This window comes from Struthio camelus, chromosome 20 (assembly GCF_040807025.1).
Source record: "Struthio camelus isolate bStrCam1 chromosome 20, bStrCam1.hap1, whole genome shotgun sequence".
NCBI classification, from domain to species: Eukaryota; Metazoa; Chordata; class Aves; order Struthioniformes; family Struthionidae; genus Struthio; species Struthio camelus.
The window spans coordinates 7,398,167-7,420,603 of record NC_090961.1 but is presented as its reverse complement, the minus strand read 5'-3'; the positions used below and the strand labels follow the sequence as shown (position 1 = coordinate 7,420,603).

The window sequence follows — 22,437 nt, the reverse complement described above, 5'->3', positions numbered from 1 at the left end:
TAACCACCTTGGCCAGATTATTTGGCTGCTGTTTCTGAATCTGTTCTAGAATGCCCACTCTTCATTAATTTTGTTTGTTTATTTCTGCTGAATCCTTGCCTGAAATACCATTTCCAATAGTTCACTGATTTGGGGGGTTTAGTGGAGAGCATGGTAGCTTAAACCCCAGCCTGTGTATTGGTGTGTCTTTGAACCTTTTGGTCTGTGACATGGCAAATAAGGTTATTCTCTTGATATCCTTGAAGTGTGACAGAAGAGTCTGCATTAGAGGATGCAGCAGGCAGCAAGGAAGCAGGAGAGTCAAGCACACCAGTCCAAGCTGATGGTGAGTTGTTGGGCACCATGGCAGTAGATGTTTGTGCTTTTAGGGCACTCCTTTCTGAAATTGCACTTAATACTCATCATCTGTAGATTCCACGATTCTCTCCAGAAACGTTCTCCTCTCCAACCCTACAGCATGAAAGAAGGGGGAGAAAAGCTAGAACACGTACAAGCATAGTGCCCTAAAAGCTGTTGCTGTAGCGTACCAAATGCAAGTGATGAGAAGAGTTTCCCTCTTTGATAAGGATTCTTTGGAAAAGGCTTATAGGCTGGGCTTATGGCCAAACAGCACTGTGAGCAACAGTCCCTGACTTCATTCACCTGCTGCTTTGTTTTTTCTGTTACTGTGTTTTAAGGCACTTAAAAGGACTCTTTTTTTTTTTTTTTTTTTTTTTTTTAAGGTACAGACCGTGTGAAGGAGTACACAGCTGAAGACCTCTCTAAAGAGAGGAAATTTTCTGAGGAACCAAAGGTCCCTGAGGTGAGCAGGCACCACTCCATGCGGGCTTCGTGGGGACCAAACGAACAACCTCCCCTTCCATTGCAGAGATCCCTGTTGACACTGGGAGTCAGATAGCACCCACATCTGAAGCTGTGTCTCCTGCTGTGAGCTGTTGTCTATGCGTTAATAGCAGACACGCTATGCCCTATTGCCACGGTCTGCTCTGACTTACTGCTTTTGTACCTCTGTTAGCCTGTACCTTACCTGCCTCTGTCTGTTTACGGAAACCAGTGTTGGCCAAGACTTAAGAACTCATCTGGAAAGACAGAGCCACTGAAAAAGGGTCATTGGCTCTTCAGTGAGAGAGATGTATTTAGCTAATGTAAAAAATTCAAGTGATGGTAAAGATGCAGCTGCTATGGGACTTGCCATCACAGCAGGCATGAGCAGACAGTGAGACTCCTTGCTTCTGAAAGGCTTTTGGGAAGAATGAGACAGGTTAAGTCAGTGATCTGAGAGCCTTTCACACCAAATACTTTTCTCATGCGGTAGATATTACCCTGGGTCCTTAAACTGTGTAAATTATGAAAGCAGACAAAGATTTAATGAATCAGACTTGATAGTCTTCCATAATTGGATATATTTGTGGCTTAGTGATGTGTTCTTTCAAATCTGTCCTCCTACCCTTGTTTGATCGATTGCATCTTCCATTGGGTGTGGTGCTGAATTGCCTTTAGTTCCGCAATGGAGAAGCTGATAGCGTCTCTTACCAAGATACTGTTGCTCCAGTCCCCAGAGATGGGATCACGCAGTGCCTGCAGAGGCTATTGGAACAACTGTCTGTACTAGCAAGTCTGGTACCACTGACACGGGCATTGCTGATCTAGCAGTGCTGGGAGGAGGAGCGTGCGTGAGAGTCTTCTTGATCAACCTCCTGTGCCTTCAAGCATAAATCCATTTTTCTTAAGGGGTAGGGAGCATAGGCTGCATTTAAAAAGCAGATATAATCTTTAGGTTTTTCCTACAGAGGGATTGGACTCAGTCTTGACTTCTTCTTTTGGCAGGTGTTGAGCTCTGGAGGTTCACTGAAAGTGACTATCCAGCAGAGCAGTGAGAGCAGAGCTATCAGTACCACAGCCCTGAAACCAGGGCACTGGACCTGTGAAGTGGGCACAGCTGATCCTAGCCCTGAATCAGTCCTTAAATTCTACTGTTACATCTGCAAGACCAACTGCTGCAGTCAGCAGGTATAAATCAATGGATCTGATGGGGATGGGATGGGCAAGGGAAAGAACTGGATGGCCAGCTGCCATAGGGAAGAGATGCACCAGGAGATTTGTTAGCAAAGGCTCGTGCTTTAGGAGCAAGGAGCATAAAAAATCTTGATGAGCAGGCAGATAAAAATCTGTTCTAAGGAGCTGGCAAGCAACCTGCTAGAGAACCAGTGTGGGTGGATCCACAGGCAGCCATGCTGCCAAGCTTTTATACCATTTCATTGTTATATATCAGTCAAAAGAATGGAAAGTATAGCTCATACCTGTTGTTTTCTGTATTTTGAAATCATCTAAATGACTTTCTCCTAACTTACCTCTCAGAATTTCCAGTCCCACATGGCTGGGATTCAGCACCAGCAGCGACTTGGGGAGATTCAGCACATGAGCAATGTTTGTTTTGTCTCACTACTGCCCATGGTGAAGGAGCGGAAGACACTGGCAGAGAAAGATGGGTAGGTGTCAGTGTTTTCTAGAAAACAAAATCTGAACGTGGACTCGCATAGGTTGCAAAATTCCTCACTGGACCACTGTTCTGGGCAGTAAAGTGCAAAATCCCTCTGATTTCTGAGGCCTTAATCTCTTTCAGGCAGCTTTCTTACTGCTGAAGAACATCAGCATTGACTTTGACCTGCTGTGTAGTTTTTTTATACAGTAGATCAGCTTGGAGATTTGTTTTTAACTGGCGCCTTTCTGTCAACATGAGTTACACCAATCGATATGAGGGACAGGGAAGGGGAGAAGATAAGTACCAGTCTGTGAAGATAGGAATGTTGGGGAGAATAATGCTGAGACCAGACTGCAGGCTGCAGTATTCCTTGGAGAATGTAAAAAGGTGTGACTTGGATATATCTGCTCTCACTTCAGAGAGACCCAGCAGCGATGGTGTAACACTTGTCAGATACACTTCACAGGGGATCTAATCAAACATCGCAGGACCCAGGAACACAAGGTAACAAACATAGCATGGATTTCTTCTTTGCCCTGACCTTTCATGGAGATTGAGTGGAAGTCTCTAGCATCTCCTGCTCCACAAGCAGCAAGTGAAAGATGATCGGAGAGGAGAGATGCACAGAAAGTTCTGCCTGTAATATCCTCACTGCCTGAGGGCACTGCCCACTGCCCCTGAACACGGGCGTCGATTGAACTGCTAGTTGTCATACTAAATTAACGTGGCCTGAAGCACTTCTGGGTTATGGTTTTATTTTGATTTTTCTGAATAAATACGGCCTGTCATCTTGTATGCACAGATACTTACCTAGTCAGTTTTAATTGAACGGAGGAATATTTGGTGGGCAACCTGTAAATATTCAACCCCAAATTTGGGCAGGACACTGTAGTTACTGGCTCCTAGGGGACGAGTGCAAAGACACCTTTTATAAACCACATTGGTTTTGCTCTGCCCATACATTCTCCATCTAGTTGGCAGATAGGAGCTAGGGATCCCTTTATGCTGTCAAGAAGACTCATTTTTGTGGTCTCCCTGTTCTAGGAAGGGCTGTGACTTTGTTTCAGTGAAGATTTATCTGTGTTTCTTCCAAAGCGGTGCCTCTTGTGACTTAATGGACCTTCTCGTCCTTCTTTCCTCAGCTGGCCAAACGCTCACTCCGTCCTTTCTGCACTGTCTGCAGCCGGCACTTCAAGACCCCTCGCAAGTTTGTAGAGCATATGAAGTCCCCTGAGCACAAACAGAAAGCCAAAGAGGTAATACTACCTGAGGGGAGAGCTGTGCAGCATTGGAGGCAGCTATGCTGCACAGCATGTTAACTTTCCGCTTCCCTGACTGTAGCGCAGATGATGAGGAAGGCATGCAGTTCTTCCAGCCCTGTTTTTCTTCTCATCTTTGACTGGACTTCCATTGGCAAAACTTTAAAAAAAAAAAAAAAAAAAAAAGGAAAAAAGGAAAAAAGGGCAAGGTGTGAACCTATCTAGAAGAAAGATAGCTTTGTCACTCTCTGCATTTGATGACTAGATGGGACTGCAAGTTTGTTCAGAGTCTGATGTCTTCCCTGGTCAGGTGGAGCGTGCAAAGATGGTTTGATCTTTCTTTTCTGTACCTGACAGGTGAGGCTGGGAGAGAAGGAGCTGGGCAGCCCAGAAGATTCGGAGGAGTTGATCACAGTGGATGCTGTTGGCTGTTTTGAAGATGATGATGAGGAGGAGGAGGAGGAGGAGGAGGAAGGAGCTGGTGAAGAGGAAGACCTTGATGTAGTACAGATAGAGAATGAGGATTCTGCTGCCAAGCAGGTATGCCATGACAAAGGAGAAGGTCTGATCTGAGAATGTGCTGCGGGTTCTTGTGACTTATTTGGTCTTGGCTGGCTGAGCTCAGGATTTCGAGAGTCCAGTCAGCTGCACCCTGCAGCAGGAGGATGAGGACTCTGGGAGTTCTTCCAGAGCTCAGGACAGCGCAAAAGAGAACCATACCTACTCGTGGGATGGAAGAGGGGTTTTCCACTATGCTGTACAGTTTCTACTGGTGTTTTCAAACATTACCTTGTGGCTGAAGAGCAGAAGCAACTTGTTTTTTTGAGAGGGTGGGTTTCTGAAAAAGACATTGACATAGTCTCTTGGAGTAGCCCAGCAGCAGCTTAGTCCCATAGCATACATATGTGCGGAGATTCATCTTGACAAGTACCGTTTTCCCAGTAGAGAGCAGTTATCAAGAGGAGGTACATGGCGAAGGTGCTTCACGGCTGGAGCGCTGGGGGCATTTTTAACCCTTGTAATGAAGTGGTCTCCTGACATTGAATTTTTTTATTTGGCCCTAACCAGATGCTGTGCAACTCCTTCTCTGGTACATGAATCCTCTCTTTTGCTCCCAGGCTTACCAGTAAAAAAAATAAAGGCCCAGGAAGGGAATTGGTAATAGATGCGCTAGGCACTAACATTATTTTGCTTTCCAGACTGGGCTGAAGGAAGTGACTTTGGAGGATTATGAAGGAAGTGAGAAGTACTGTCCAGATACAGCCTATGGTAAGCAAGCACAGTTAAGCGCTAAGGCCCACAGAGCCTTCTCTGGTCGTGTACCACAGTTAGAAGATGGTATCTACCTACTGCTGAAACGAGTTCTTGAGCCATACTGCTCCAGCATCTGCATCAGACTTGTGCAGGTCACTGCTGCCTGGAGAAAGGGCCAAACATTGCTCTCTTACTCAGTGATAAACATAAGGAAGTGACTGATGTTTGTCAGCTACCTTTTGCCTTTTGGGAAGACAGGGTGAGAGCTAGATATTTTAGCAAGATAGGGAACAGACCAAGTAGGGCAGGAGAAGTACTGAAGAGAGTAGGTAGCAAATGAAGGATGCTCTGGAAAGAGGATGGAGCCTTGAGAGCATGTTGATCAGAACATTTTCCAGCAGAAATGCAGCATGTATAGAGATACTGAGCAGTACTGACAGTATCGAGCTCTCTGCCAGAGCCCAAACTGTGCATGTTTCCTCTGCTTCAGAACCCCCACGCTCTACCTAGTGGCTGTTCAGACACGTTTCTGGACTGGTGGGCAGTGTTGCCTCCAGATGGCTGTCTCCAGTCCCCACCATGTAAGCAGCTCTGACTTCAAACCTCTAATGGCCACTTGTGTTGTGAGGAGGGCAGCTCTGCAGAGGCTGTTTGGTGCCCAAGGAGAGCTCTGTTTAACACCAGTTTTCCACATCACTGTAACCTTCCACTATCATGTGGCAGATGGAATAATGATTCATGCTGTGAATGTTCTCTGCGTGTTCCTCTTGCGCGCCTGCTGTCTTCTGCTTGGTTTGATCCCATTACATTAGATCACATGTTCTCTGTAGTTTTCCATTGTATTCTTTTTTTTTTTTTTTTCATTTTCTTTTTTTCTTAAAGCTCTGTGTAGTTTCTGTGCTCTGGCAGCCAGATTTCTCTCTGAATATCAACCACACAGCCATTCTGTGGTAAGATGAGATATTCAGCAAGTCATCTTGCAAAACCCTGAATAACAGAAGCAAAGCTTTCCATTTTTATTCCCCCCTCCACCTTCAATTTCCCTTTTAACATGCTTTCATTATTTTTGAGTTCCATTCAATGTGATCTGTGATTTCCCTTCCCCTCCCGTTTCGCAGGCCTGGATTTTCTGGTCCCCGTCGCAGGTTACCTCTGCAGGCTGTGTCACAAATTCTACCATAGCGACTCTGCTGCCCGGCTCGCACACTGCAAGTCCCTGATGCATTTTGAGAACTTTCAGGTTAGACCCTTTGGCAATTGCATGGCCTGGCATTTGTTACCCCTGTGCGTGTCTCTTCAGTGACTCCTCCACGTTAGCTGTCTTGTCTTCAGTTCATTTCCATCATCCTTGATGTCCATTACACTACAGCTTTCCCCTGATGTGCTCTGTGCTTGTCTCCATCACCCCCGTAGATTGAAAACCAGTCCAATCCTGCTTCCCAGCTACTGCTACTGTCATCTTGTTGCCCATTTCTAGCTGGAAATCTTTCTCAGAGTGTCTGCTCTGTTTGCTGAACCTGTGAAGTCTCTCATTCAAGTCTAGGCATCTTCTTTTCTCTGTGACACAGGTTACAGGTGGGTCAAAAGGGGGAAAGAACTAGACAGAAAGAGGCTGTTCCTTGTAAAGAAAGTTGTTACATGCACATCTTTTTCATGTGATGCTACAGTGACTGCAGGAATGGCTCCTTTAACCAGAATTGCAGGTGTGATTCATCCATTAAGGGGCCAGGTAATATCGGATATACATCTTAAAAATCTGGAAATTAACATTACAGCACTATTTAGATGATGGAAACTGTAAGCCAAGTGCTGGTGAGAGTGTGTTTGGGCCCCAAGGTTGAGCCTGCAGCAGGAAGTCAGTCTGCTAGCTTTCCTAGAAACTCCTTAGCACAAATCTTGGCCAACTGATGCTGTTGCTTTGCTTTACTGGCTCCACCTGAAGAAGCAGTAATGCCCCTATTGCCCCTTGCTGCTTTCCTATCTAGGAACTTTTCCCTACTGGGCTGGCCTGGAATCTGCCTCCATCATTCTGTCCTTGCTGACTTGCAGTGGGTGAGCGGCTGGATTAGTGCCTCGTGGTGGGTATGCAGGACGTGTACTGTCTCTGCTCTCTTCCTTTGGTGACCACTGCCTGGGCCCTGCCTGTGTAGGAGAGTAGTATTCTCTGACCCTGGTAAGGACGGAGGTTCCCACTGTCACCTTGTCTTCTGCCTGCACCCAAAACCTGCCTCCGCAGAAGTTGTTGTGCTTCCCTAGATACGCAGATACAGTCAGTCTTTGTTGTATCATACGGTGTATTTCTGCTAGTCTTCAGACAGGTTAACTGTTCCCAATCTGCTGTTGCTGCCTCTACAGCAAAGGCTGGGGTAGGGGGTGCTGCAGAAACCAGCACTTAGAGCTGTGGATTTGGAATGGCAACTAGCTGGAGAAGACTACAGCTGTTCCTTCGGGGTTGCTCATCCTCTCCCACTCCTGCTAGTCGCTTCTGGAAAAAAACTTTCCTGCCCTATTTTAGATCAGCTTGGGCTGAAACTGCAGCAGCGATGTGTATGCCTCCCTTATGGACCATTTAGAACTGAAATCAGACGCTCTTCAAATGGATGCTGTAGTGCCCTGGAAGGACAAGAGTCCAACCCTAAATATCTCCAGACAGATAACTATTCCTCTTGACTGCCTAGAGGCCTTGGGGTTGTCACAGTCTGAGATAAATCCTTTCCAGTTTCTGAGGTTGAAAGAAACTTTTTCTCATCAGAATAGCTCAGCAAAGGGTTTTGAAGCAGGGAACTGCCTGTTGGTGAGGCAGTACACAGCATCGCTCTGCAGACAAACCAGCACGCTTGCACCTAGCTAAGGTTGGGTTCAAAGTTATGGCTCAACTGGTCTAGCTCCAGTGTGTAATGGTACCCAGCCACTTATTCTACCCCAAGCACTGGGGGAACAGAAACTGTGCGTTACTCTCCTCCCCCTTCTGAAACCAACCTATAGCAGTTCGGGGAAAACTTTCAAAAGTGAAACTGATTGAATTTTGCAAACAAATCGTAGTCATGGCCCTGTGTCCATCCTTTTGTTACGCATGATACTTCTGGGTAGTTAGAAGTGAGGAATATAATACCCTGCCCATGAAAAGCATTCTATTACTTGAGGACAGGGAAAGAAAAGCTTGCAGTGATAAACGGAATTAAAATGTAAAGCTGACTGTCTGAAGCACCTTAATTCCACACTGCAGACTGCAGTAACACTGCTTAGACTGTGATGAAAGCCAATACACTCAAAATAGTTTCTTTAAATTGTTGGGTCTCATGCCAGCGCCAATTCAAGGGGCCTTTTAACAGAAAGCTGAAAGCGAGCTGATGGTGAAGGGAACTGCTGTGGAAGAGAAAAAGCCGTGTTTCGTTCCCTTAGTTCAAAATCTGTCTGGGACTTGAAGACCAGCTGCTTGCTGCATGTCAGATACTTTACAGAGCTACTGCTTTTCTGAAATCCAGTCCAGAGTGACTGGCCATGTTTGTCTCTTTACAGACCTCTGCTGGTTCACCATGACAGCTAGTGTAAATGAGTCATTTTATTCATAATTTGCTTACCTGCATTCTAGAGAGAACCTCAGTACCTTGTAGCAAGAAGATATTCTTGACATCCTAGTATTCCTGTCAACAGCTCCACTGAAGGGCTCTCTGATCCTGGTGCAAAGGGCAGTGTGACTGCACAAATTATATCAGCAGAATGAAAAATCTTAAGCTTTCAACTTAAATCTTGCTGTGGCTGTTAAATGTTAAGTCATTCCTCTCTAGCTAAGGACAGACCATGCCCTCATGTGTCCAGGGTACATGTCCAGAGCTGAATCCTGGCGGTAGCTGGAGCAAGAGCTCTCCTTTTTACTGTTATATCTACAACGCCCCTGGTTGAGATGCCTCCCTTAGTTGCCAAAAGATGATTTTGTCTCAGGAGCCACATCATGCACTTGTTCAACATTAACTAATGCAAGAGGGAGTTAAATTTTTAATATCACCACTTTTCCTCACAGGAGCTAACCTTTCTCTGCTTGAAAGGCTCAGCAGCCAGGCCAGGAGAGCTGCCGAGACAGTATGCGCCCTTGCAGATTCTAGCTGTCACTCACTGCTGTCTTCATACAGGTTTTCCAGGACCAGCTGCTACTTGCTGCAGTGACAGTAACTGGGCTGAGCCCATCTCTCACAGTGGTTTATTTATGTTTGCAGAGATACAAGGCAGCAAGGCATCGTGCCACAGCTGCCTACCCCGAGGCGCCTTTGCATTCCCAGGGCTCCAGCTCCCAGGTGCTGGGTGATCAGAAACAGCCTCCTACTGCAGCTGTTGATACCAGCAAGAAGATGAATGCTGATCATGAGATAGGCAAGGAAGGTACAGAGCTGTCAGCAGTGCAAGAAGCTTCACGGTCTTCAGAGGGCAAGGATGGGCTGGCCACCTCTGTAGCAGAGGACAAAAGCCTAGCCAGCAAGACTGACGACACGTGTGGAGTCATGGTCGTAGAAGAAGGAAATCTACAGGAGGAGGAGAAGTCCACTACCACTAGTGCCGATTGCTTGCTCCCTGAAGAGAGCAGCACCGTAGGGGAGTTGTTGGGACACACTGCGTGTAAGGAGGAAGGCGGCAACGGAGCCAGGCAAAGTAAAGGCACAGACAACTGCCAGAATCCAGGGAGCGAAGGGGGTTTAGAATGGAGTGAGGCAGCAAACACGGGCCAGGAGGAAGCAGCTGAGCCTTCTTCCCTCACCAAAGGTGAGGCAGCCAGTCTTACCTCTGCTGGGTGCAGGCGCTCTACTAGGCGCAAACCCAGATAGAATGGCCTTAAGGGGAAAGCCCTTTACACATGATACTTGCTGGAAATGTTTATTTTCGGAGTCTTTTAATAGAGCGAAAACCTTCAACTTTACTGCTGTTTTTATTTTAAGAATAAAATAAGCCTGGCTTTAGCGTGTCTAATACAGGATGGTGTTGATTATTACTTGTACAGTTGGAATACAGTAGTTCTGTGGAAAGACTGAGACTTGGGTTGCTGAACCCGAAAGAAGGTGATCTGATCTTCATAGAGACAAGGTTCAGGAATTAGGTGGATGTAATCTGATTTTTCCCTAAGAATCCTCTGTAGCTCCTCTCTGTTTCCTTTCCAGGAAGGAGGGCAGCTCTTTTGCAGATTTTATGTCCAATTCTGTTCCTCAGACCAGTTCTCGCTCAAGGATGCACGCTCCTGGACCAGGACTGTGTCCTGAGCTAGGCAAGGATGTGTATCTTTGTCATCTGTTAACAGTACAAGACTTAAGACAGTCTATTTTCATATCGGAGACTTCAGGAACAGATTTTGTTTCAAACTTTTTAATGAAACAGATTTTTTTTTTTAAATAAATAACTTCCTTAACTTCCCCGAAAACTCCTTTAACTGTACAAAAGTAGGACAGTGAAATAAGACTCGCTTCACCATGTTGGCCCCCGGCCATCCTGACACGTTCACAAGGTTTCAGACCACAAAGCTCATGCATACTCTTGTCAAAATGTACAGGGAGGACTCTGTTCACAGCCCAGGGCGGGCAGGCCCCATCGCCTTTCTCTATACAGCTGGCGTTGTGCTGGGAGCTAACCAGTCTGCTATGCCTCTCTCTAAGGCCTGAGACCTTAATGACAGCTCAAAGAGGCAGGCAACTGCCAATTATGACAGTCAAAAACATCACAGTGGTGGCTTGTCTCATCTGCCTGGAAGGGGATAGAAGAGGCCTGGTCTAAGATGTCTGCCACTATTTCTTACATCACAGCTAACGTGAACATTGCCGAACACGGAGGTGAATGGCAGGACACAACCACAGGAAGGGACACATAACAGGCAGGAGGTACTCCTCTATTCAAGTTTTATGTTAAACCAGCAACCGGTAAATGTCCCCTTAGTGATACTAACTGACAGTGTGTGGCTCGTAAACTAGATGGCAGGCTCTGATCCCTGCACATCGTCTTCCATGTCCTGCTGCTCGCGCTGCTGCTGCTGAAACTCCAGGCGGGTCTGGCGGTTGGACTCCAGCAGTTCTTTCAAACAGGCGTGTAGATAATCGTTCTTCTCCTCCAGGTGATCCAAGCAGGAGTTGATCTGGTCCAGCATAGAGTTTATTGCTGCGTATTCTAAAGGGAAGGGAAATGAGAGACTGAACAACGTAAGTACTATTACTGCAGTCAGTTAAGGCAGCAAGAGCTCTTGCCAAACATGCCTACAGCATTCTGCCCATGTCTTACCTGTCACAGGGTGGGTGAGGTAAAACGCAACTGAATCCTGCCTGTGTTGTGTTCACTGATCAAACAAGACCAATGGGAAACTGGAGGACGAGGACTGGTAGCAAGATCTAAGGCAAATAACCTGTGCAGAGTGAAACACGTTCTGGGCACGTCTGCTGACAGCCTTTGATCTCTTACATAAATAGCTGACCCCAGGCTGACAGCTAGTGTGCAGGGATCCACCCTGCCACAGAACTAAATAAATCCCAAGGACAAGTTAGCCTTTTTAGCGGCCTTAGGGATCATCTTTCCTGATGAGGATGCAAGCATTCTGGCAGCATGTCAGAGAGTTTACATTCTGTAAATTACTTGTTTAAGGCTTCCAGGCTGGGATGTGGCTCACAAGGGCCTGGTTTGGATCGGGCTGCCAAAACAGAAGAGCCGTTACTGTGGCAGAAGCTGGGATGAGACCTAAAGATGCCACGCAGCCGCATCAGTTTCCAAAGTGAAATAACTGTGGAACACCAAATCCAACCAGAGCGTTTTCATACAGTTTTCGTAAGACTTTGGCTAGTTCAGGTTAAAACCAGAGGAAGTTATTCCTTCAAAATGATGCTGTTAGATCTATGCAACCTAAAAGACAAATCCAATAGTGAAACTGAAGTTGGTTCCCTAGTTGCAGTTTTTTATTTAAAGCGCTTGTTTCAAGAACAGAACTGTTAGCCTCAATACAATGGCAATTCGCAGCAACGTGTATTAGTACTGTTAATCAGATGAAGATAGCTGTGCTGTTGGGATAAAACACTTGCTTTTGGATGGCTCCAAACAACATTCATGCAATCTTAAGAGAAAAGCAAAAAGCCACACTGCAAAACCAGACAAGATAAACCTCTGCTGACAAGTTCCTTAGGAACTGGAAATCTGGCATGAGCTGAAACCCCAGGGGTTACAGGAGACCTCAGGCGGAACCAGTCCCATAGTCCCTTCCGAAGACGCACAGGCTGAGCAAGCACAGGAGGCAGGCATCAAGCAGTCTGATCGATGGGCTGAAGTCTGTGGGGATTGTGGGCTGCAGGAGAGGAAGAGGCCTGAGTGAGTGGGATAAGCCCACACCTGGCCAGCGGGGGCTGGCTGTTCTCCACCAGGCTGCTCTGAGCAGCTGGGAGAGCATTAGAGCCAAGTATAAAGCGCGCACAGCACCTGGCTGGAATGGTGCTCTGAGCTAAGAGGGAAATTAGGAGGAGGCAGAACTGCTCTGAGCACCCTTCTAGTGAGCTGCAGGGGATGAGGGTTGAGCCATGCTGAAAATTCACCAGCCCAGCTTCGTTCCTCTCGGCTGCTGAGCCCCGACGCCCTTGTGGGCAAAGCGCTCAGAGCCCCCAGCGCACACCAGACCCTTATGAATAAAGTCAGTTCCTTTTAAGTTATCATTTTCTAACTGGTCTCACACCAAGCGCACACACACACTGACATTAGTTCTCAAGAGGCCAGATCTTGAGATAGGTAAGGGGACCTGGCAGGATTTTACTGGGCGTGATTTGCCTCTAGTGAATAATCAGCAGTCTGTGCTGCTTTCAAAAAGCATCTTCCCAAGGCCGAATGACCCTGGGAACAGGTCAAGGAGAGCAGAGGTCAGTGGTAGAGCTGGATGCTCTTTGAGAGAAGTTATTTCCACAGTTTACAGTACAACTATTTTAAAAATAACTGTGAATACTGAAGTATTACAGTTATTTGCATTACTAATAGTGGAGGATGAGTTTCATTGTAAGAGAATTGTCCTCCTTTTCTTATGCTACTTTGATGGAGCCATTCAGAGCAGTGCTGCAGCCTTTAATTGCTTGGAGAAGTGCATATGTGGCACTTAAGCATGTTTATAAGAGAAAATTTTGGCCTTGCAGGTATATGCAGAGGTGGTATTACGAGCAAGAGCACAGCTGATGTCCTTCCATTTAAAAACGAATTTCACAAACACAAATTCTTTCCAAAAAAGGGGCAGTCATCAATATTTTGTAAACTCTGCTTCACAGTATATGATACCAGAATGTCCAGGAGTTACAGCGCTCCTTTAGCATAGTATTTGTTCTATGTGTGATGCAGCATGTTCCAGTTAAACGGTGAGAAGATCTCAAGCAGATACGATGACTACTTCTGACAAGAAAATAACATTATTCATCAACTAGGTCAAGAACTCTAATCACAGAAGCCTAATTGTTCTGGTGCCCAATGCTCAAAAAAAAAAAAAAAAAAAAGCTATAAAAACCGTGCAGCTTTGGGAAGCGGAAAAATTTTAACTATTTTAAAATAAGCTGTAAAAACAGTTAATTTGATTGTCTTCTGCTAGTTGCAAGCTTCGTGTATTTTTGCAGACACTTAACTACTTCTCCCAATGGAGATGTTCACCAGGAGCGGGGCAATCACATTTTTTGCTTCTCTGCATTCTTATGGTAACAGTTGCCATGAAATAAGGTCTCCTGCTTGAGATCAAAGAAGCGATCCACAGTTTCACCTCAACTAAACCAGGAAATATCTACAGATCATTACAACTAGAGAGCGCGCACAAACCCTCTGCTAATTACAAATAGACCAGCCTAATGCGGAGACTTGATTTAGCGACTTTCTCCATCGCCTCCACTGCATCTCTTAGCTCTTCAAAAAGTAGGAAGCGCAAATCACCGTTGGATAACGCAGTGCCGTGACTGCTCCTGGGGTACTGCAGCAACAGAAACGATCCTTCTGTCACTGGGACGATCAGCCAGAAAGACGAGATTCACCTACACAGGTCAGGTCTGTGCTTGCTGGAAACTCAGTGGTCTTTTGAGAAAGGGAAAGCAAAGCTCCGCTCTTCCCCACTTTCAAGAGGAGAGTAGCTATGTGCTTACGCTTCAAAAGATTTCCAATGTTAAGAATGACCCATACATACCCCTTTGAGCTCTGCTATTTTCTCATTTCCTCCAAAAGTTTTTTTTTTTTTGGTCTAACCGGCCACGGCAGTATCAAAAATTTCATACCTAGGCATTGCAGAAATGACTGAAAGTGGAATTTGCCAAGCTGATTGCATTAAACACAGTTTTTCCATCCTTGACTATTTCATCCAGCTCTGCCCAAGCGGTCTCTCCTGCGGGTTCAAAAGCTGAACACGGTCATCACAGCCTGTACGCTAGCAAAAGCACTGAATAATCTTCTTTTCACACGGGGGGAAAAAAAAAAGCAATCTATAGGAGCTGCCGTGCCACACTGAGGGGAAGGAACCATCTCCTCCGCCTTTGCGCGTGCAGCTGCTGAGGTCACAGGACGAGTCCTGAGAAGCGCTAGGTCTGGCTTCCAAAAACTAAGAAACAGAGCTGACAGACAAGCGCTAATCCCCAAGGCAGCGACGCGCAGCCATAAATCTGGAAAAACACCACCGCGAGGAGCGCCACGGGGCCGGGCGCTGCGGAGGAGACGCGGCCTCCTCAGGCGCAAAGCCAGGCAGGGCGGCCCAGCCCCGGTCCCGGCCCGGCCGGGCAGCGAGGCAGGACACCGCGGCCCTCACGCACCTTCCTCCCCGAAGCTGTCCCCGTCCTCGTCGTCCTGCCCGGCGGCGCCCGCCGCCACGTGCGGCTCCCCGTTAGGCCCCGACATGGTGCTGCAACGCCGAGAAGGCGCGTCGGAACCCCCGGGCACCGCGTTGGAACGCGCGGGAGCGCGCCACTACCGCGTTGGAACGCGCTGGAACGCGCTGGAACGTCGGGACCGCGCGTTGGAACGCGTTGGAACGCGCTGGAACGTCGGGACCGCGCGTTGGAACGCGCTGGAACGCCGGGGGCGGAGCGCCCGCTGAGCTCGGCGGGGCGCCGGAGCGCTGGCCAATGGGAGAGCTCCGCGCCGCCGCTCGTCACGCAGCCCGGCCGCCCGGCGCTGGGCTAAAGCTTGTGGTTAGCGGCAGGGCGCGCGGCGGGCGGTCCGCGGGCGGGCGGGGAGAGGCGCGCCGCGGCGCAGCCCCGCAGCCGCCCTTTCCGGGGTGCTTTCCCCAAAAGCGAAGCTGTGTGCTGACTCGGCCCGCCCCGCCGCGGCGGATACCCGGCACAGCGGGGGCACCGTCCGCGCTCGTCCTCCGGGATGGCTTTTAGTGCCGCGGGCGCAGGCCTGCGCGGGGGCGGCCCCCCTGCCCTGTGAGGAGCCGCCCCTCGCTGAAACCTTCTCTTCCCCGAGAGAATAAGCGCAATTTTCGTTGCCTTTCCTTATCGTTAGCCCCACCCGAGGGTATCTGATCGCTGCGTGATTTTTTCGTCCTCGGGGAGCTGTCTCCGGGATGAAAATAACTTGCAATTAGAGCACTCAGTCGAGCAGTGCGCCTGAGGCAAAGCTGGTTTGAGGGCCCCGTAACGCAGTGGGTATTTGGGGCGCAGCAGAAAGGAAAGGTCACGTCCTGATTTAACGGTGCAGCCGCCTCGCGTCCCGTCTTCAGCGTAACGCAGCTACGTGCTGCTGAGCTGGACCCCGCGTTACGCCCTGCCCTAAGCGGGGGAAGCGAGCGCGACCGTCAGGAAGATTGGGCGCGTAGAGCCGTTGGCCCTGTCGCCGCAGAAGCTCCCTAGGACAGCGCCCCGCGCGTGGGTTTTACAGCACTCCACGAGGGAGGGATGTTGCTGTATTCATTCCCTCAGCGCGAAGCCCCGTCCGCCATTTTGGAGGGCCGGAGCGGGGGGGGGTGAGGGGGGTGCGGCCGTCCCCTCCCCGCGGCGGCGCGGTCCCTTTAAGGCCCCCCCCCCCCCCCCACTGCGCCCGCCCGCGCCGGGAACATGGCCGCCGCTGCCGGCAGGGCTTTGCGGGTCGCGGCGCTGCTGCCGCCGCCCCCCTGGCGGCTGCGGGCTCCGCGCCGCGCTTACGGCGCCGCGGGGGGCGGCGGCGGGCCGGGCGGCCGCGGCCGCCTGCTGCTGGGCGCTGCCTTCGCGCTGGGCGGCGGCGCCGGCCTCTACCAGGTGGCGCGGCAGGGCCTGCGGGAGCACTCGGCCGCTGAGGTAACGCGCCGCCGCCGGGCCCCGTTTTGTCGCCCCCGGCGCCCGCCCTTCCCTGGCCCCGGGCTGGCTGCGAGGCCCCAGGCGGGGGGGGTCCCCTCCGGAGACGGGCTCGGGGGAGGCGCGAGGCAGCTCCCGCTGGCTCTGCCGCCCCAGCGCCCCGCTGCCGCTCTAGCGTCTGCGAGGAGAGGGCTTAAAATAAGGAAAGAGCGGCCTTATCCTCAGTGAGGAGCTGTAGGGAGCCCTTGTTAGAAAGGGAGAGCTTGGGGGGAGGTGGAGTGTTGCCTCTTAGCTGGTGTTTTTTTTTTTTTTTTGTCCGGCACCCATGGAGGGTTGTGTAACCAAACCAATTACACACGAGAAGCAAGGTGAGATGGCTGCGTGTGCTCCGTAACGCATGCCGCAGTGAGCGCAGGCGGTCAGACCGCTGGAGTACCGCGGTGTTGCTGCGAAGCATCCCTGGCCTGATGCTTTGCTGTTTGTCCTACCCCCGGTTCTCCCTGTCCCCACCTAAGCACAGGTTGGTTATTCCCAGGAATCTGAGCTTCGGCAGTTGCACGCCTGAAGTCATTATTTTCTGGCAGGTTTTTAGCACCGTGTTTCTGTAATCAACTGTGCTGTGGGGTACCGCTGCGGCTCTCTGTAGCGTGATGAACAGAGCGTCTCTTTCCATTCTCCCCCACTCGGTAGGCTTCAGAGAGAGTGGTGGGTAAAACTGCTATTTTAGAGAAGTGTTTTGGTTTGGTTTAAATGCTGTTAAAATACTGTTGTGTTTTTCTTTAGTTTCAGAACTGTTTGTAAAGGGTTCAAAGCGTCAGATTTTTAACTGCCTTTTTGCTATGACTGGGAGTTTCAGCAGGCTAAATAAATATTTTGAAAAACAGGTATTTGGTCCCAATAGGAGGTGAATGTTTGTAATGCTATTTGAAGAAAGCATCCGTTAGCCAGGATATTTTGATGATCAGATGTTGAAACTGAACGTCAACAGCTACAATTTTAATATAAAGGTGGAAAGAAGATAGCATATTCAGATTTTTAGTAGGAAATACAAACTTCTGCTCTCTTCCTTCCCTAGCTGCCTGAAGGGAGCCTGCAGCTCACCCTCTACCAGTATAAAACATGTCCTTTCTGCAGCAAAGTCCGAGCTTTTCTTGATTATCATGGGTTGCCCTATGAAATTGTGGAAGTGAACCCAATAATGAGGAAAGAGATCAAATTCTCTTCCTACAGAAAGGTGCCCATCCTGCTAGCCAATGCTGGAAGCCCTCTGGTAAGTTGGGAAATGGTTTCAACTGTTTTGAAAGCTTGCTTCGTTTTCCCCACTAGCAACGGTTTGGAGATTTATGCTTCTCATTTGTCGCATACAGTATCATCTTTTATTCTCTCAGGAGCCTAAGATTTGTTCCTTGCTTCGTGATCTCTTGTTGCTTGGCCTTATTAGAGTTTTTTGTCTCTCTTTTTCCAAGACCTGTTGTTTTGTGTAATGACTCTATAATCCAGTGATTATGTAGCTCCCGATAGCCCTTATGCAGGACCCACTTTCTTTTTTTTTTTTTTTTTTGGTACCAGAGGGTAATGGGAGCTGCTTAGATCCTGTGGGAAAAGGATGAGGTCTAAAGAAAACTGAAGACTTAAGTGTGTGTATGTGTGTCCGTGTGCCCCCAGCGTTGCTTTCCCTCCTTTGCTGCCAAGAGCTAAAACCCCAAACCTGCTAGTGTTGCCTGGATACCTGCCCTCAGGTCCCCTGTTGTCAGAATGAAAGACAGACTCAGAAGTGATAATCGCAGAAGGGAGCGCAATGGTAGGACTACCTGTGGAAATGCTTGGGGACGAAGGGACTACAGTATTAACTTGGAGCCTCAGAATGCTGGGGTAAAGACTCCGAAGAACTTTCCTTTTCAATTTCACCAAGAATTATTTTTAAAATTTGTCTTAATTCTGTTTTTCAGCAATTGAACGATTCTTCAGTGATCATCAGTGCAATAAAGACCTATCTTATTTCCAAGTAAGAAAACAGGTTGATGGGAGAAGAGTTGAATCTGAATGGCCCTAGCAAACTGGAGATTTAGAACACGCTCAGCAATTAGCTCATTAGTATCCTACTGATCTTAGCGTTTGAAGCTTTGGGTGTTTGGATCAGTTGACCTGATCCCCAGCCTATGACGGTGCGGACAACCCACGTATATGTTGGTGTGTGTGTTAAAGCTCAGCTTTTACCTTTCAGAACTCTCTTTCATCTGTGAGATTCTCTTTGCAGAAAGATTACTTAAGCCTTGGCTAGGGTTAGTCCCAGAGCTAAACTTGCCTTTGGCTAGTTATAACATCTAGAATGCCATCAAATTGCTGTGCTTGCGCGCTGTCCTTGCACCCCAGTTGCAAAACATTAGAGAATCGTAGGAGGCTTTATGCCTGCAGAAACTTCCACTTGTGTCCCATCTGACAAAGAGAAATGTAATGTACGCTAATAATAATGTTATTTGCCAGTAAGTATTCCAGAGTCCTTTTCAAACGCATTTCAAATAGAATTTGGTACTTCGTGCTTCTTTTTAGAATAATGCATTTTAAAGTGTATCTCTCTTGATATGTCTTTGCTCTTGCACATTTGTGTAGCAGCCAGAGCAGGTACTATGCTTCTGTCCTCAGGAGGAAGAGCTTAGAAGAGATTGTGTCCTTTTATCCTCCTATGAAAACTGTGACTGAGCAAGGCAAGGAGACATTCGAGTATGGGAATAAGTACTGGCTCATGTTGGATGAAACGGAGACAAAGCAAGTCTATCCCATGAAAGAAGTGAGAGTGTAAGTGCTCTTAAGTTTCTGGGTCTCCCAAGTAGGGTCACAGCCTCCTCCAGATATCCTCAGGGAGGGTACGTACGTATAATCCTGCTGGAGCTGCTACTGACAGCTCCTGCCACACCCCCTCTCCCCTGCTTGGTAGCTAGTGGAGATGTGTTTTTTACGCAAATTGAAACAATAGTGTTAGCATGACCGTGATGGTGGGACCTGGACTGTCTAGCTCCTAAGATTCCTCCAGTTTCTTTCTTTGGCTTTTCTGTCTGCTGCAGAGGAATGCTAGCTTCCCATGAATGGGTTTGCTGCTCTACTTTCCATAATGGGAAGAGAAGCTAGTGCTCTATCTTAGTCTTAGTTTCAGTTTGAGATTGGAGTAGCTTTGCCAAAGAGTGCTCCTGAGTACGTTTCAGAGAGGTCACCGGAGCAGAAGACGAGGCGGGAGCTTGTGATACACTCGTGCTTGGCTCAATCTCCTGTGAATGCCGCTGTGATTTGTAGCTGCCTCCTGTAGCCCCAGGTCTGCACCTCGTTCACTGAAAAATCTCTCTTGAATACCTGCAGGGAAGAAATGAAGTGGAGAAAATGGGCAGACGATTGGCTTGTTCACCTCATCTCCCCCAATGTTTACCGTACACCTAGGGAAGCCTTGGCATCTTTTGATTACATTGTCCGTGAGGGGAAGTTTGGCACTGTGGAAGGTTTCTTTGCCAAGTACCTGGGGGCCATTGCCATGTTCTTCATTAGCAAGAGGTTGAAGAAAAGGTTAGTAGCACTGGGCACCACGTACATGAGAGGAATAGCTCCTCATCGTGTTGCTTTAAAGCTCCTTAGCTGTGAGCTCCAAATGTCAAAGTGCAGAACCTCAGTGTTTTAATCCAAACCGTTTAATTGTATGTGAGTAACAGCTGCACTTCTTTGAAGGTACTGAACCTCTCTACTCTTTGTGTTAAGATGTGCTTATTATACGCATGCAGTACTACCTATTACTCATTAGTTATCCCCTTCACTTGCTGAAATACCTTCTGAATTCCCAGGCAGGGACCAGTCCTTCATTAGAGATGTTGAAAGGTTAAAGTAAGAAATAAACTAGTTAGAAAACGCTATTTTTCTCTCTTTGCCTAGACATCACCTTCAAGATAATGTCCGAGAAGACTTATATGAAGCGGTTAATGAGTGGGTAAAAGCTGTTGGCAAACATAGACTGTTCATGGGTGGCAGCCAGCCGAACCTTGCTGATTTGGTAAGAGGTTAATTTTTGTATCTGTAGTTAGGTAGATGACAAGATTGTCCAGTTGTTCATCCATGTGAAATCGTAAATATGTATCTATATAAAAAAGGTAAGTTAAGTGAGATACTGTCAGTGTCCTTTTCTTATAAGTAACATAATTCCCCACATGAAGAGAACTTGGAAATACTCGTCTTGCACAGGGCAGCGTTTGTGGTTTTTTTTTTTTTTTTTTACTCTGGGGGAAATGTTCCCTAAGTGTGTGCTTTACAAATGAGGTGAGCATCTGGAGGTGGATGTTACTGATCATTTGGGAGCATGATGAAAGCTGTTTACAAACAGAGACGCTGATCTGGCTAGTGGATGTTGGTGAATAAATTCAGGCCTGCACAGGACTTAGGAGATTCAGTGCTTTTGGAATTTCCTTTGCAGGCAGAAGTGCAGAACAGAAAATGATTTCTCCTCCCCCTGCAGTCCTCCATGGAATGCAAGTGAAGCATTTCATAACAGGGACTGATGCAGAGATAGGATTAGCTTTTTCCCCCATAACTGCAGATAGTTCCTGACCTTTGCCTATTATTTCATCATACAAAAACATGTTTATTCTTACCACCTGTTTGCCCATTCACAGTCTTCCTTGCTTATCAGACTGGCGGAATAGATGATATGACAAGGAGAGAGTCTTATTGGCTAGGATGTTGAGATAGTTGCTTCAGTACCCTGAGGCATTTTCTACTGTTGACTATTTTGAGTGTTTTCAATCTTTATCCTCTGGCACAGGCAGTATATGGGGTCCTCAGAGTCATGGAAGGACTGGAAGCCTTTGATGACATGATGGTTAACACCAAGATTCAACCTTGGTACCAGCGCATGGAGGAAGTCGTTCAGAAAGCTGACTTTGTAATCTGATGTCAACTACAGCTGCCTTCCTGAAATACTTGCATGGAAAACGCTTCAGAAGGAAAGGCAATTCATTTCTCAACAGAGTTTAAAATGGGCTGGTCGCCTCCTGGGTGGACGTGCAGACACAGACTGTTCCATTTAGAGCAGTAAGTCTCAGTGAGCAGAAGGGGTCCAGCTGTGAATAAGCTTGAATATGGTATTTAGAAGGACAGGGACAGGTAAAAGGGATCTTGGACATTGATGTGAAGGAGAGGCTTGGATTGAACTGTGGATTATGGCAAACGGGCTGCTTCTAGGTAAGAGCCATGCTCAGAGCAAGTCACTGTAAAAGCAAGCCCCTCTCTGGACTAGTAGATGTTACAGCCATATCAAATATGATACATCTGAGCAGCTTTTGCTTCAGGCTGTCTTCCTCCGCTCATCCATATCACTTTGAAGTGTTTTCCTGACTGAGGCACTGGATACCAGGTTTTTAACTGACAATTTTTCTCCTGCAATAGCATCCTGCAAGCCTAGTGCTGTGGGAACCGCAGGAGTCCGCGGTACTGGGAGAGGCGTCCTTCCCGTGACAGAAAAGATGCTGCGCTCCACAGATTGTACGCTTTCGCTCTTCCATGTAAACGGTTCTTTCATACCTGATTCTGTATGGTCTGTGAGGATAAAGGCCTGCTTCTCTTCATGTGCCCTATGCCATACCTGTGAATTCTTACCTTACTCTCTCACCCAGAGAGCACACCCTACCCAGAAGAATCGCTAATGCACAGGAATTATTTAAAATATTTGTCTTGCACAATCTGACTTTCAGGGGTATTTCCAGGGAGATTTTGTTCCTGTTCTGGAAAGAACAGGATTAAGAGGAACCTGCGTGCCTGGGGGCTTTCTAGATGTTTTGTGACGCAAGACTAACAGCTTCGCTGCTGGGGCAGTCGGCCTAGGAGCCGTCCCTAGGCGCCGCTGTGCGATACGAACGCTACGGCGCTGCACTAGCTGGAAAGGCCCGCTGTCTTCACGAGAGACAGCGTAGGTTTGAAAGCGGGTGATCCTCTCTGCAGCCCCAGGCTTAAACTTCCTTAATTCTCAGCCTGGAGCGGTTCTAATTTCCCCTCCCCAAAACAGGGGATGTCTTTTAAATAAACTGGTTCTTGGAGAAATGATGGATGCTGTTGAAATCTGTCTGCAAAAGAGGTGTTTACACTGTGGGGTTTTCTTGGAGGATGGGGGGAAACCTCTGTTGGGTCTAAGAATGGGTGTTGAGTTTTATTTTTCCAACACTACAGAGTGAATAGAAGTAGCAGC

General features: G+C 47.9%; 3 protein-coding genes across 6 annotated transcripts in view; 2 read left to right on the top strand and 1 right to left on the bottom strand.

Annotated features, from left to right (window-relative positions):
• The window catches only part of CIZ1 (CDKN1A interacting zinc finger protein 1), a 20,070-nt gene extending 10,114 nt beyond the window's left edge, over positions 1 to 9,956 (top strand). Inside the window, exons 6-15 of one of the 2 annotated variants that reach the window (XM_068915379.1) lie at positions 246 to 325; positions 723 to 802; positions 1,828 to 2,010; positions 2,359 to 2,489; positions 2,902 to 2,986; positions 3,625 to 3,738; positions 4,099 to 4,281; positions 4,941 to 5,010; positions 6,114 to 6,235; positions 9,210 to 9,956. In XM_068915379.1, the coding sequence (XP_068771480.1) occupies positions 246 to 325; positions 723 to 802; positions 1,828 to 2,010; positions 2,359 to 2,489; positions 2,902 to 2,986; positions 3,625 to 3,738; positions 4,099 to 4,281; positions 4,941 to 5,010; positions 6,114 to 6,235; positions 9,210 to 9,812 (1,651 nt within the window). In that variant the 3' untranslated portion in view covers positions 9,813 to 9,956. The remainder of the gene's footprint in view (positions 1 to 245; positions 326 to 722; positions 803 to 1,827; positions 2,011 to 2,358; positions 2,490 to 2,901; positions 2,987 to 3,624; positions 3,739 to 4,098; positions 4,282 to 4,940; positions 5,011 to 6,113; positions 6,236 to 9,209) is intronic. The other variant, XM_068915380.1, reaches the window with a different exon arrangement.
• BBLN (bublin coiled coil protein) lies at positions 9,869 to 15,712 on the bottom strand. The gene is made up of 2 exons (XM_068915383.1): positions 14,763 to 15,712; positions 9,869 to 11,136 (listed from the first exon to the last, which is right to left on the bottom strand). Exons 1-2 carry the CDS (start codon positions 14,845 to 14,847, stop codon positions 10,940 to 10,942), a joined length of 282 nt encoding a protein of 93 aa, XP_068771484.1. The 5' UTR covers positions 14,848 to 15,712; the 3' UTR covers positions 9,869 to 10,939.
• PTGES2 (prostaglandin E synthase 2) lies at positions 15,476 to 22,295 on the top strand. 3 transcript variants are annotated; one of them, XM_068915382.1, is made up of 7 exons: positions 15,476 to 15,818; positions 17,299 to 17,493; positions 18,173 to 18,228; positions 18,867 to 19,019; positions 19,575 to 19,775; positions 20,136 to 20,253; positions 21,019 to 22,295. In XM_068915382.1, exons 2-7 carry the CDS (start codon positions 17,422 to 17,424, stop codon positions 21,145 to 21,147), a joined length of 729 nt encoding a protein of 242 aa, XP_068771483.1. In that variant the 5' UTR covers positions 15,476 to 15,818; positions 17,299 to 17,421; the 3' UTR covers positions 21,148 to 22,295. The 3 variants fall into 3 exon arrangements, with proteins under 3 accessions (XP_068771483.1, XP_068771482.1, XP_009683305.1); XM_068915381.1 differs by lacking the exon at positions 15,476 to 15,818 and adding an exon at positions 16,082 to 16,226; XM_009685010.2 differs by lacking the exon at positions 15,476 to 15,818 and adding an exon at positions 16,631 to 16,909.
• The last annotated feature ends 142 nt before the right edge of the window (positions 22,296 to 22,437 follow it).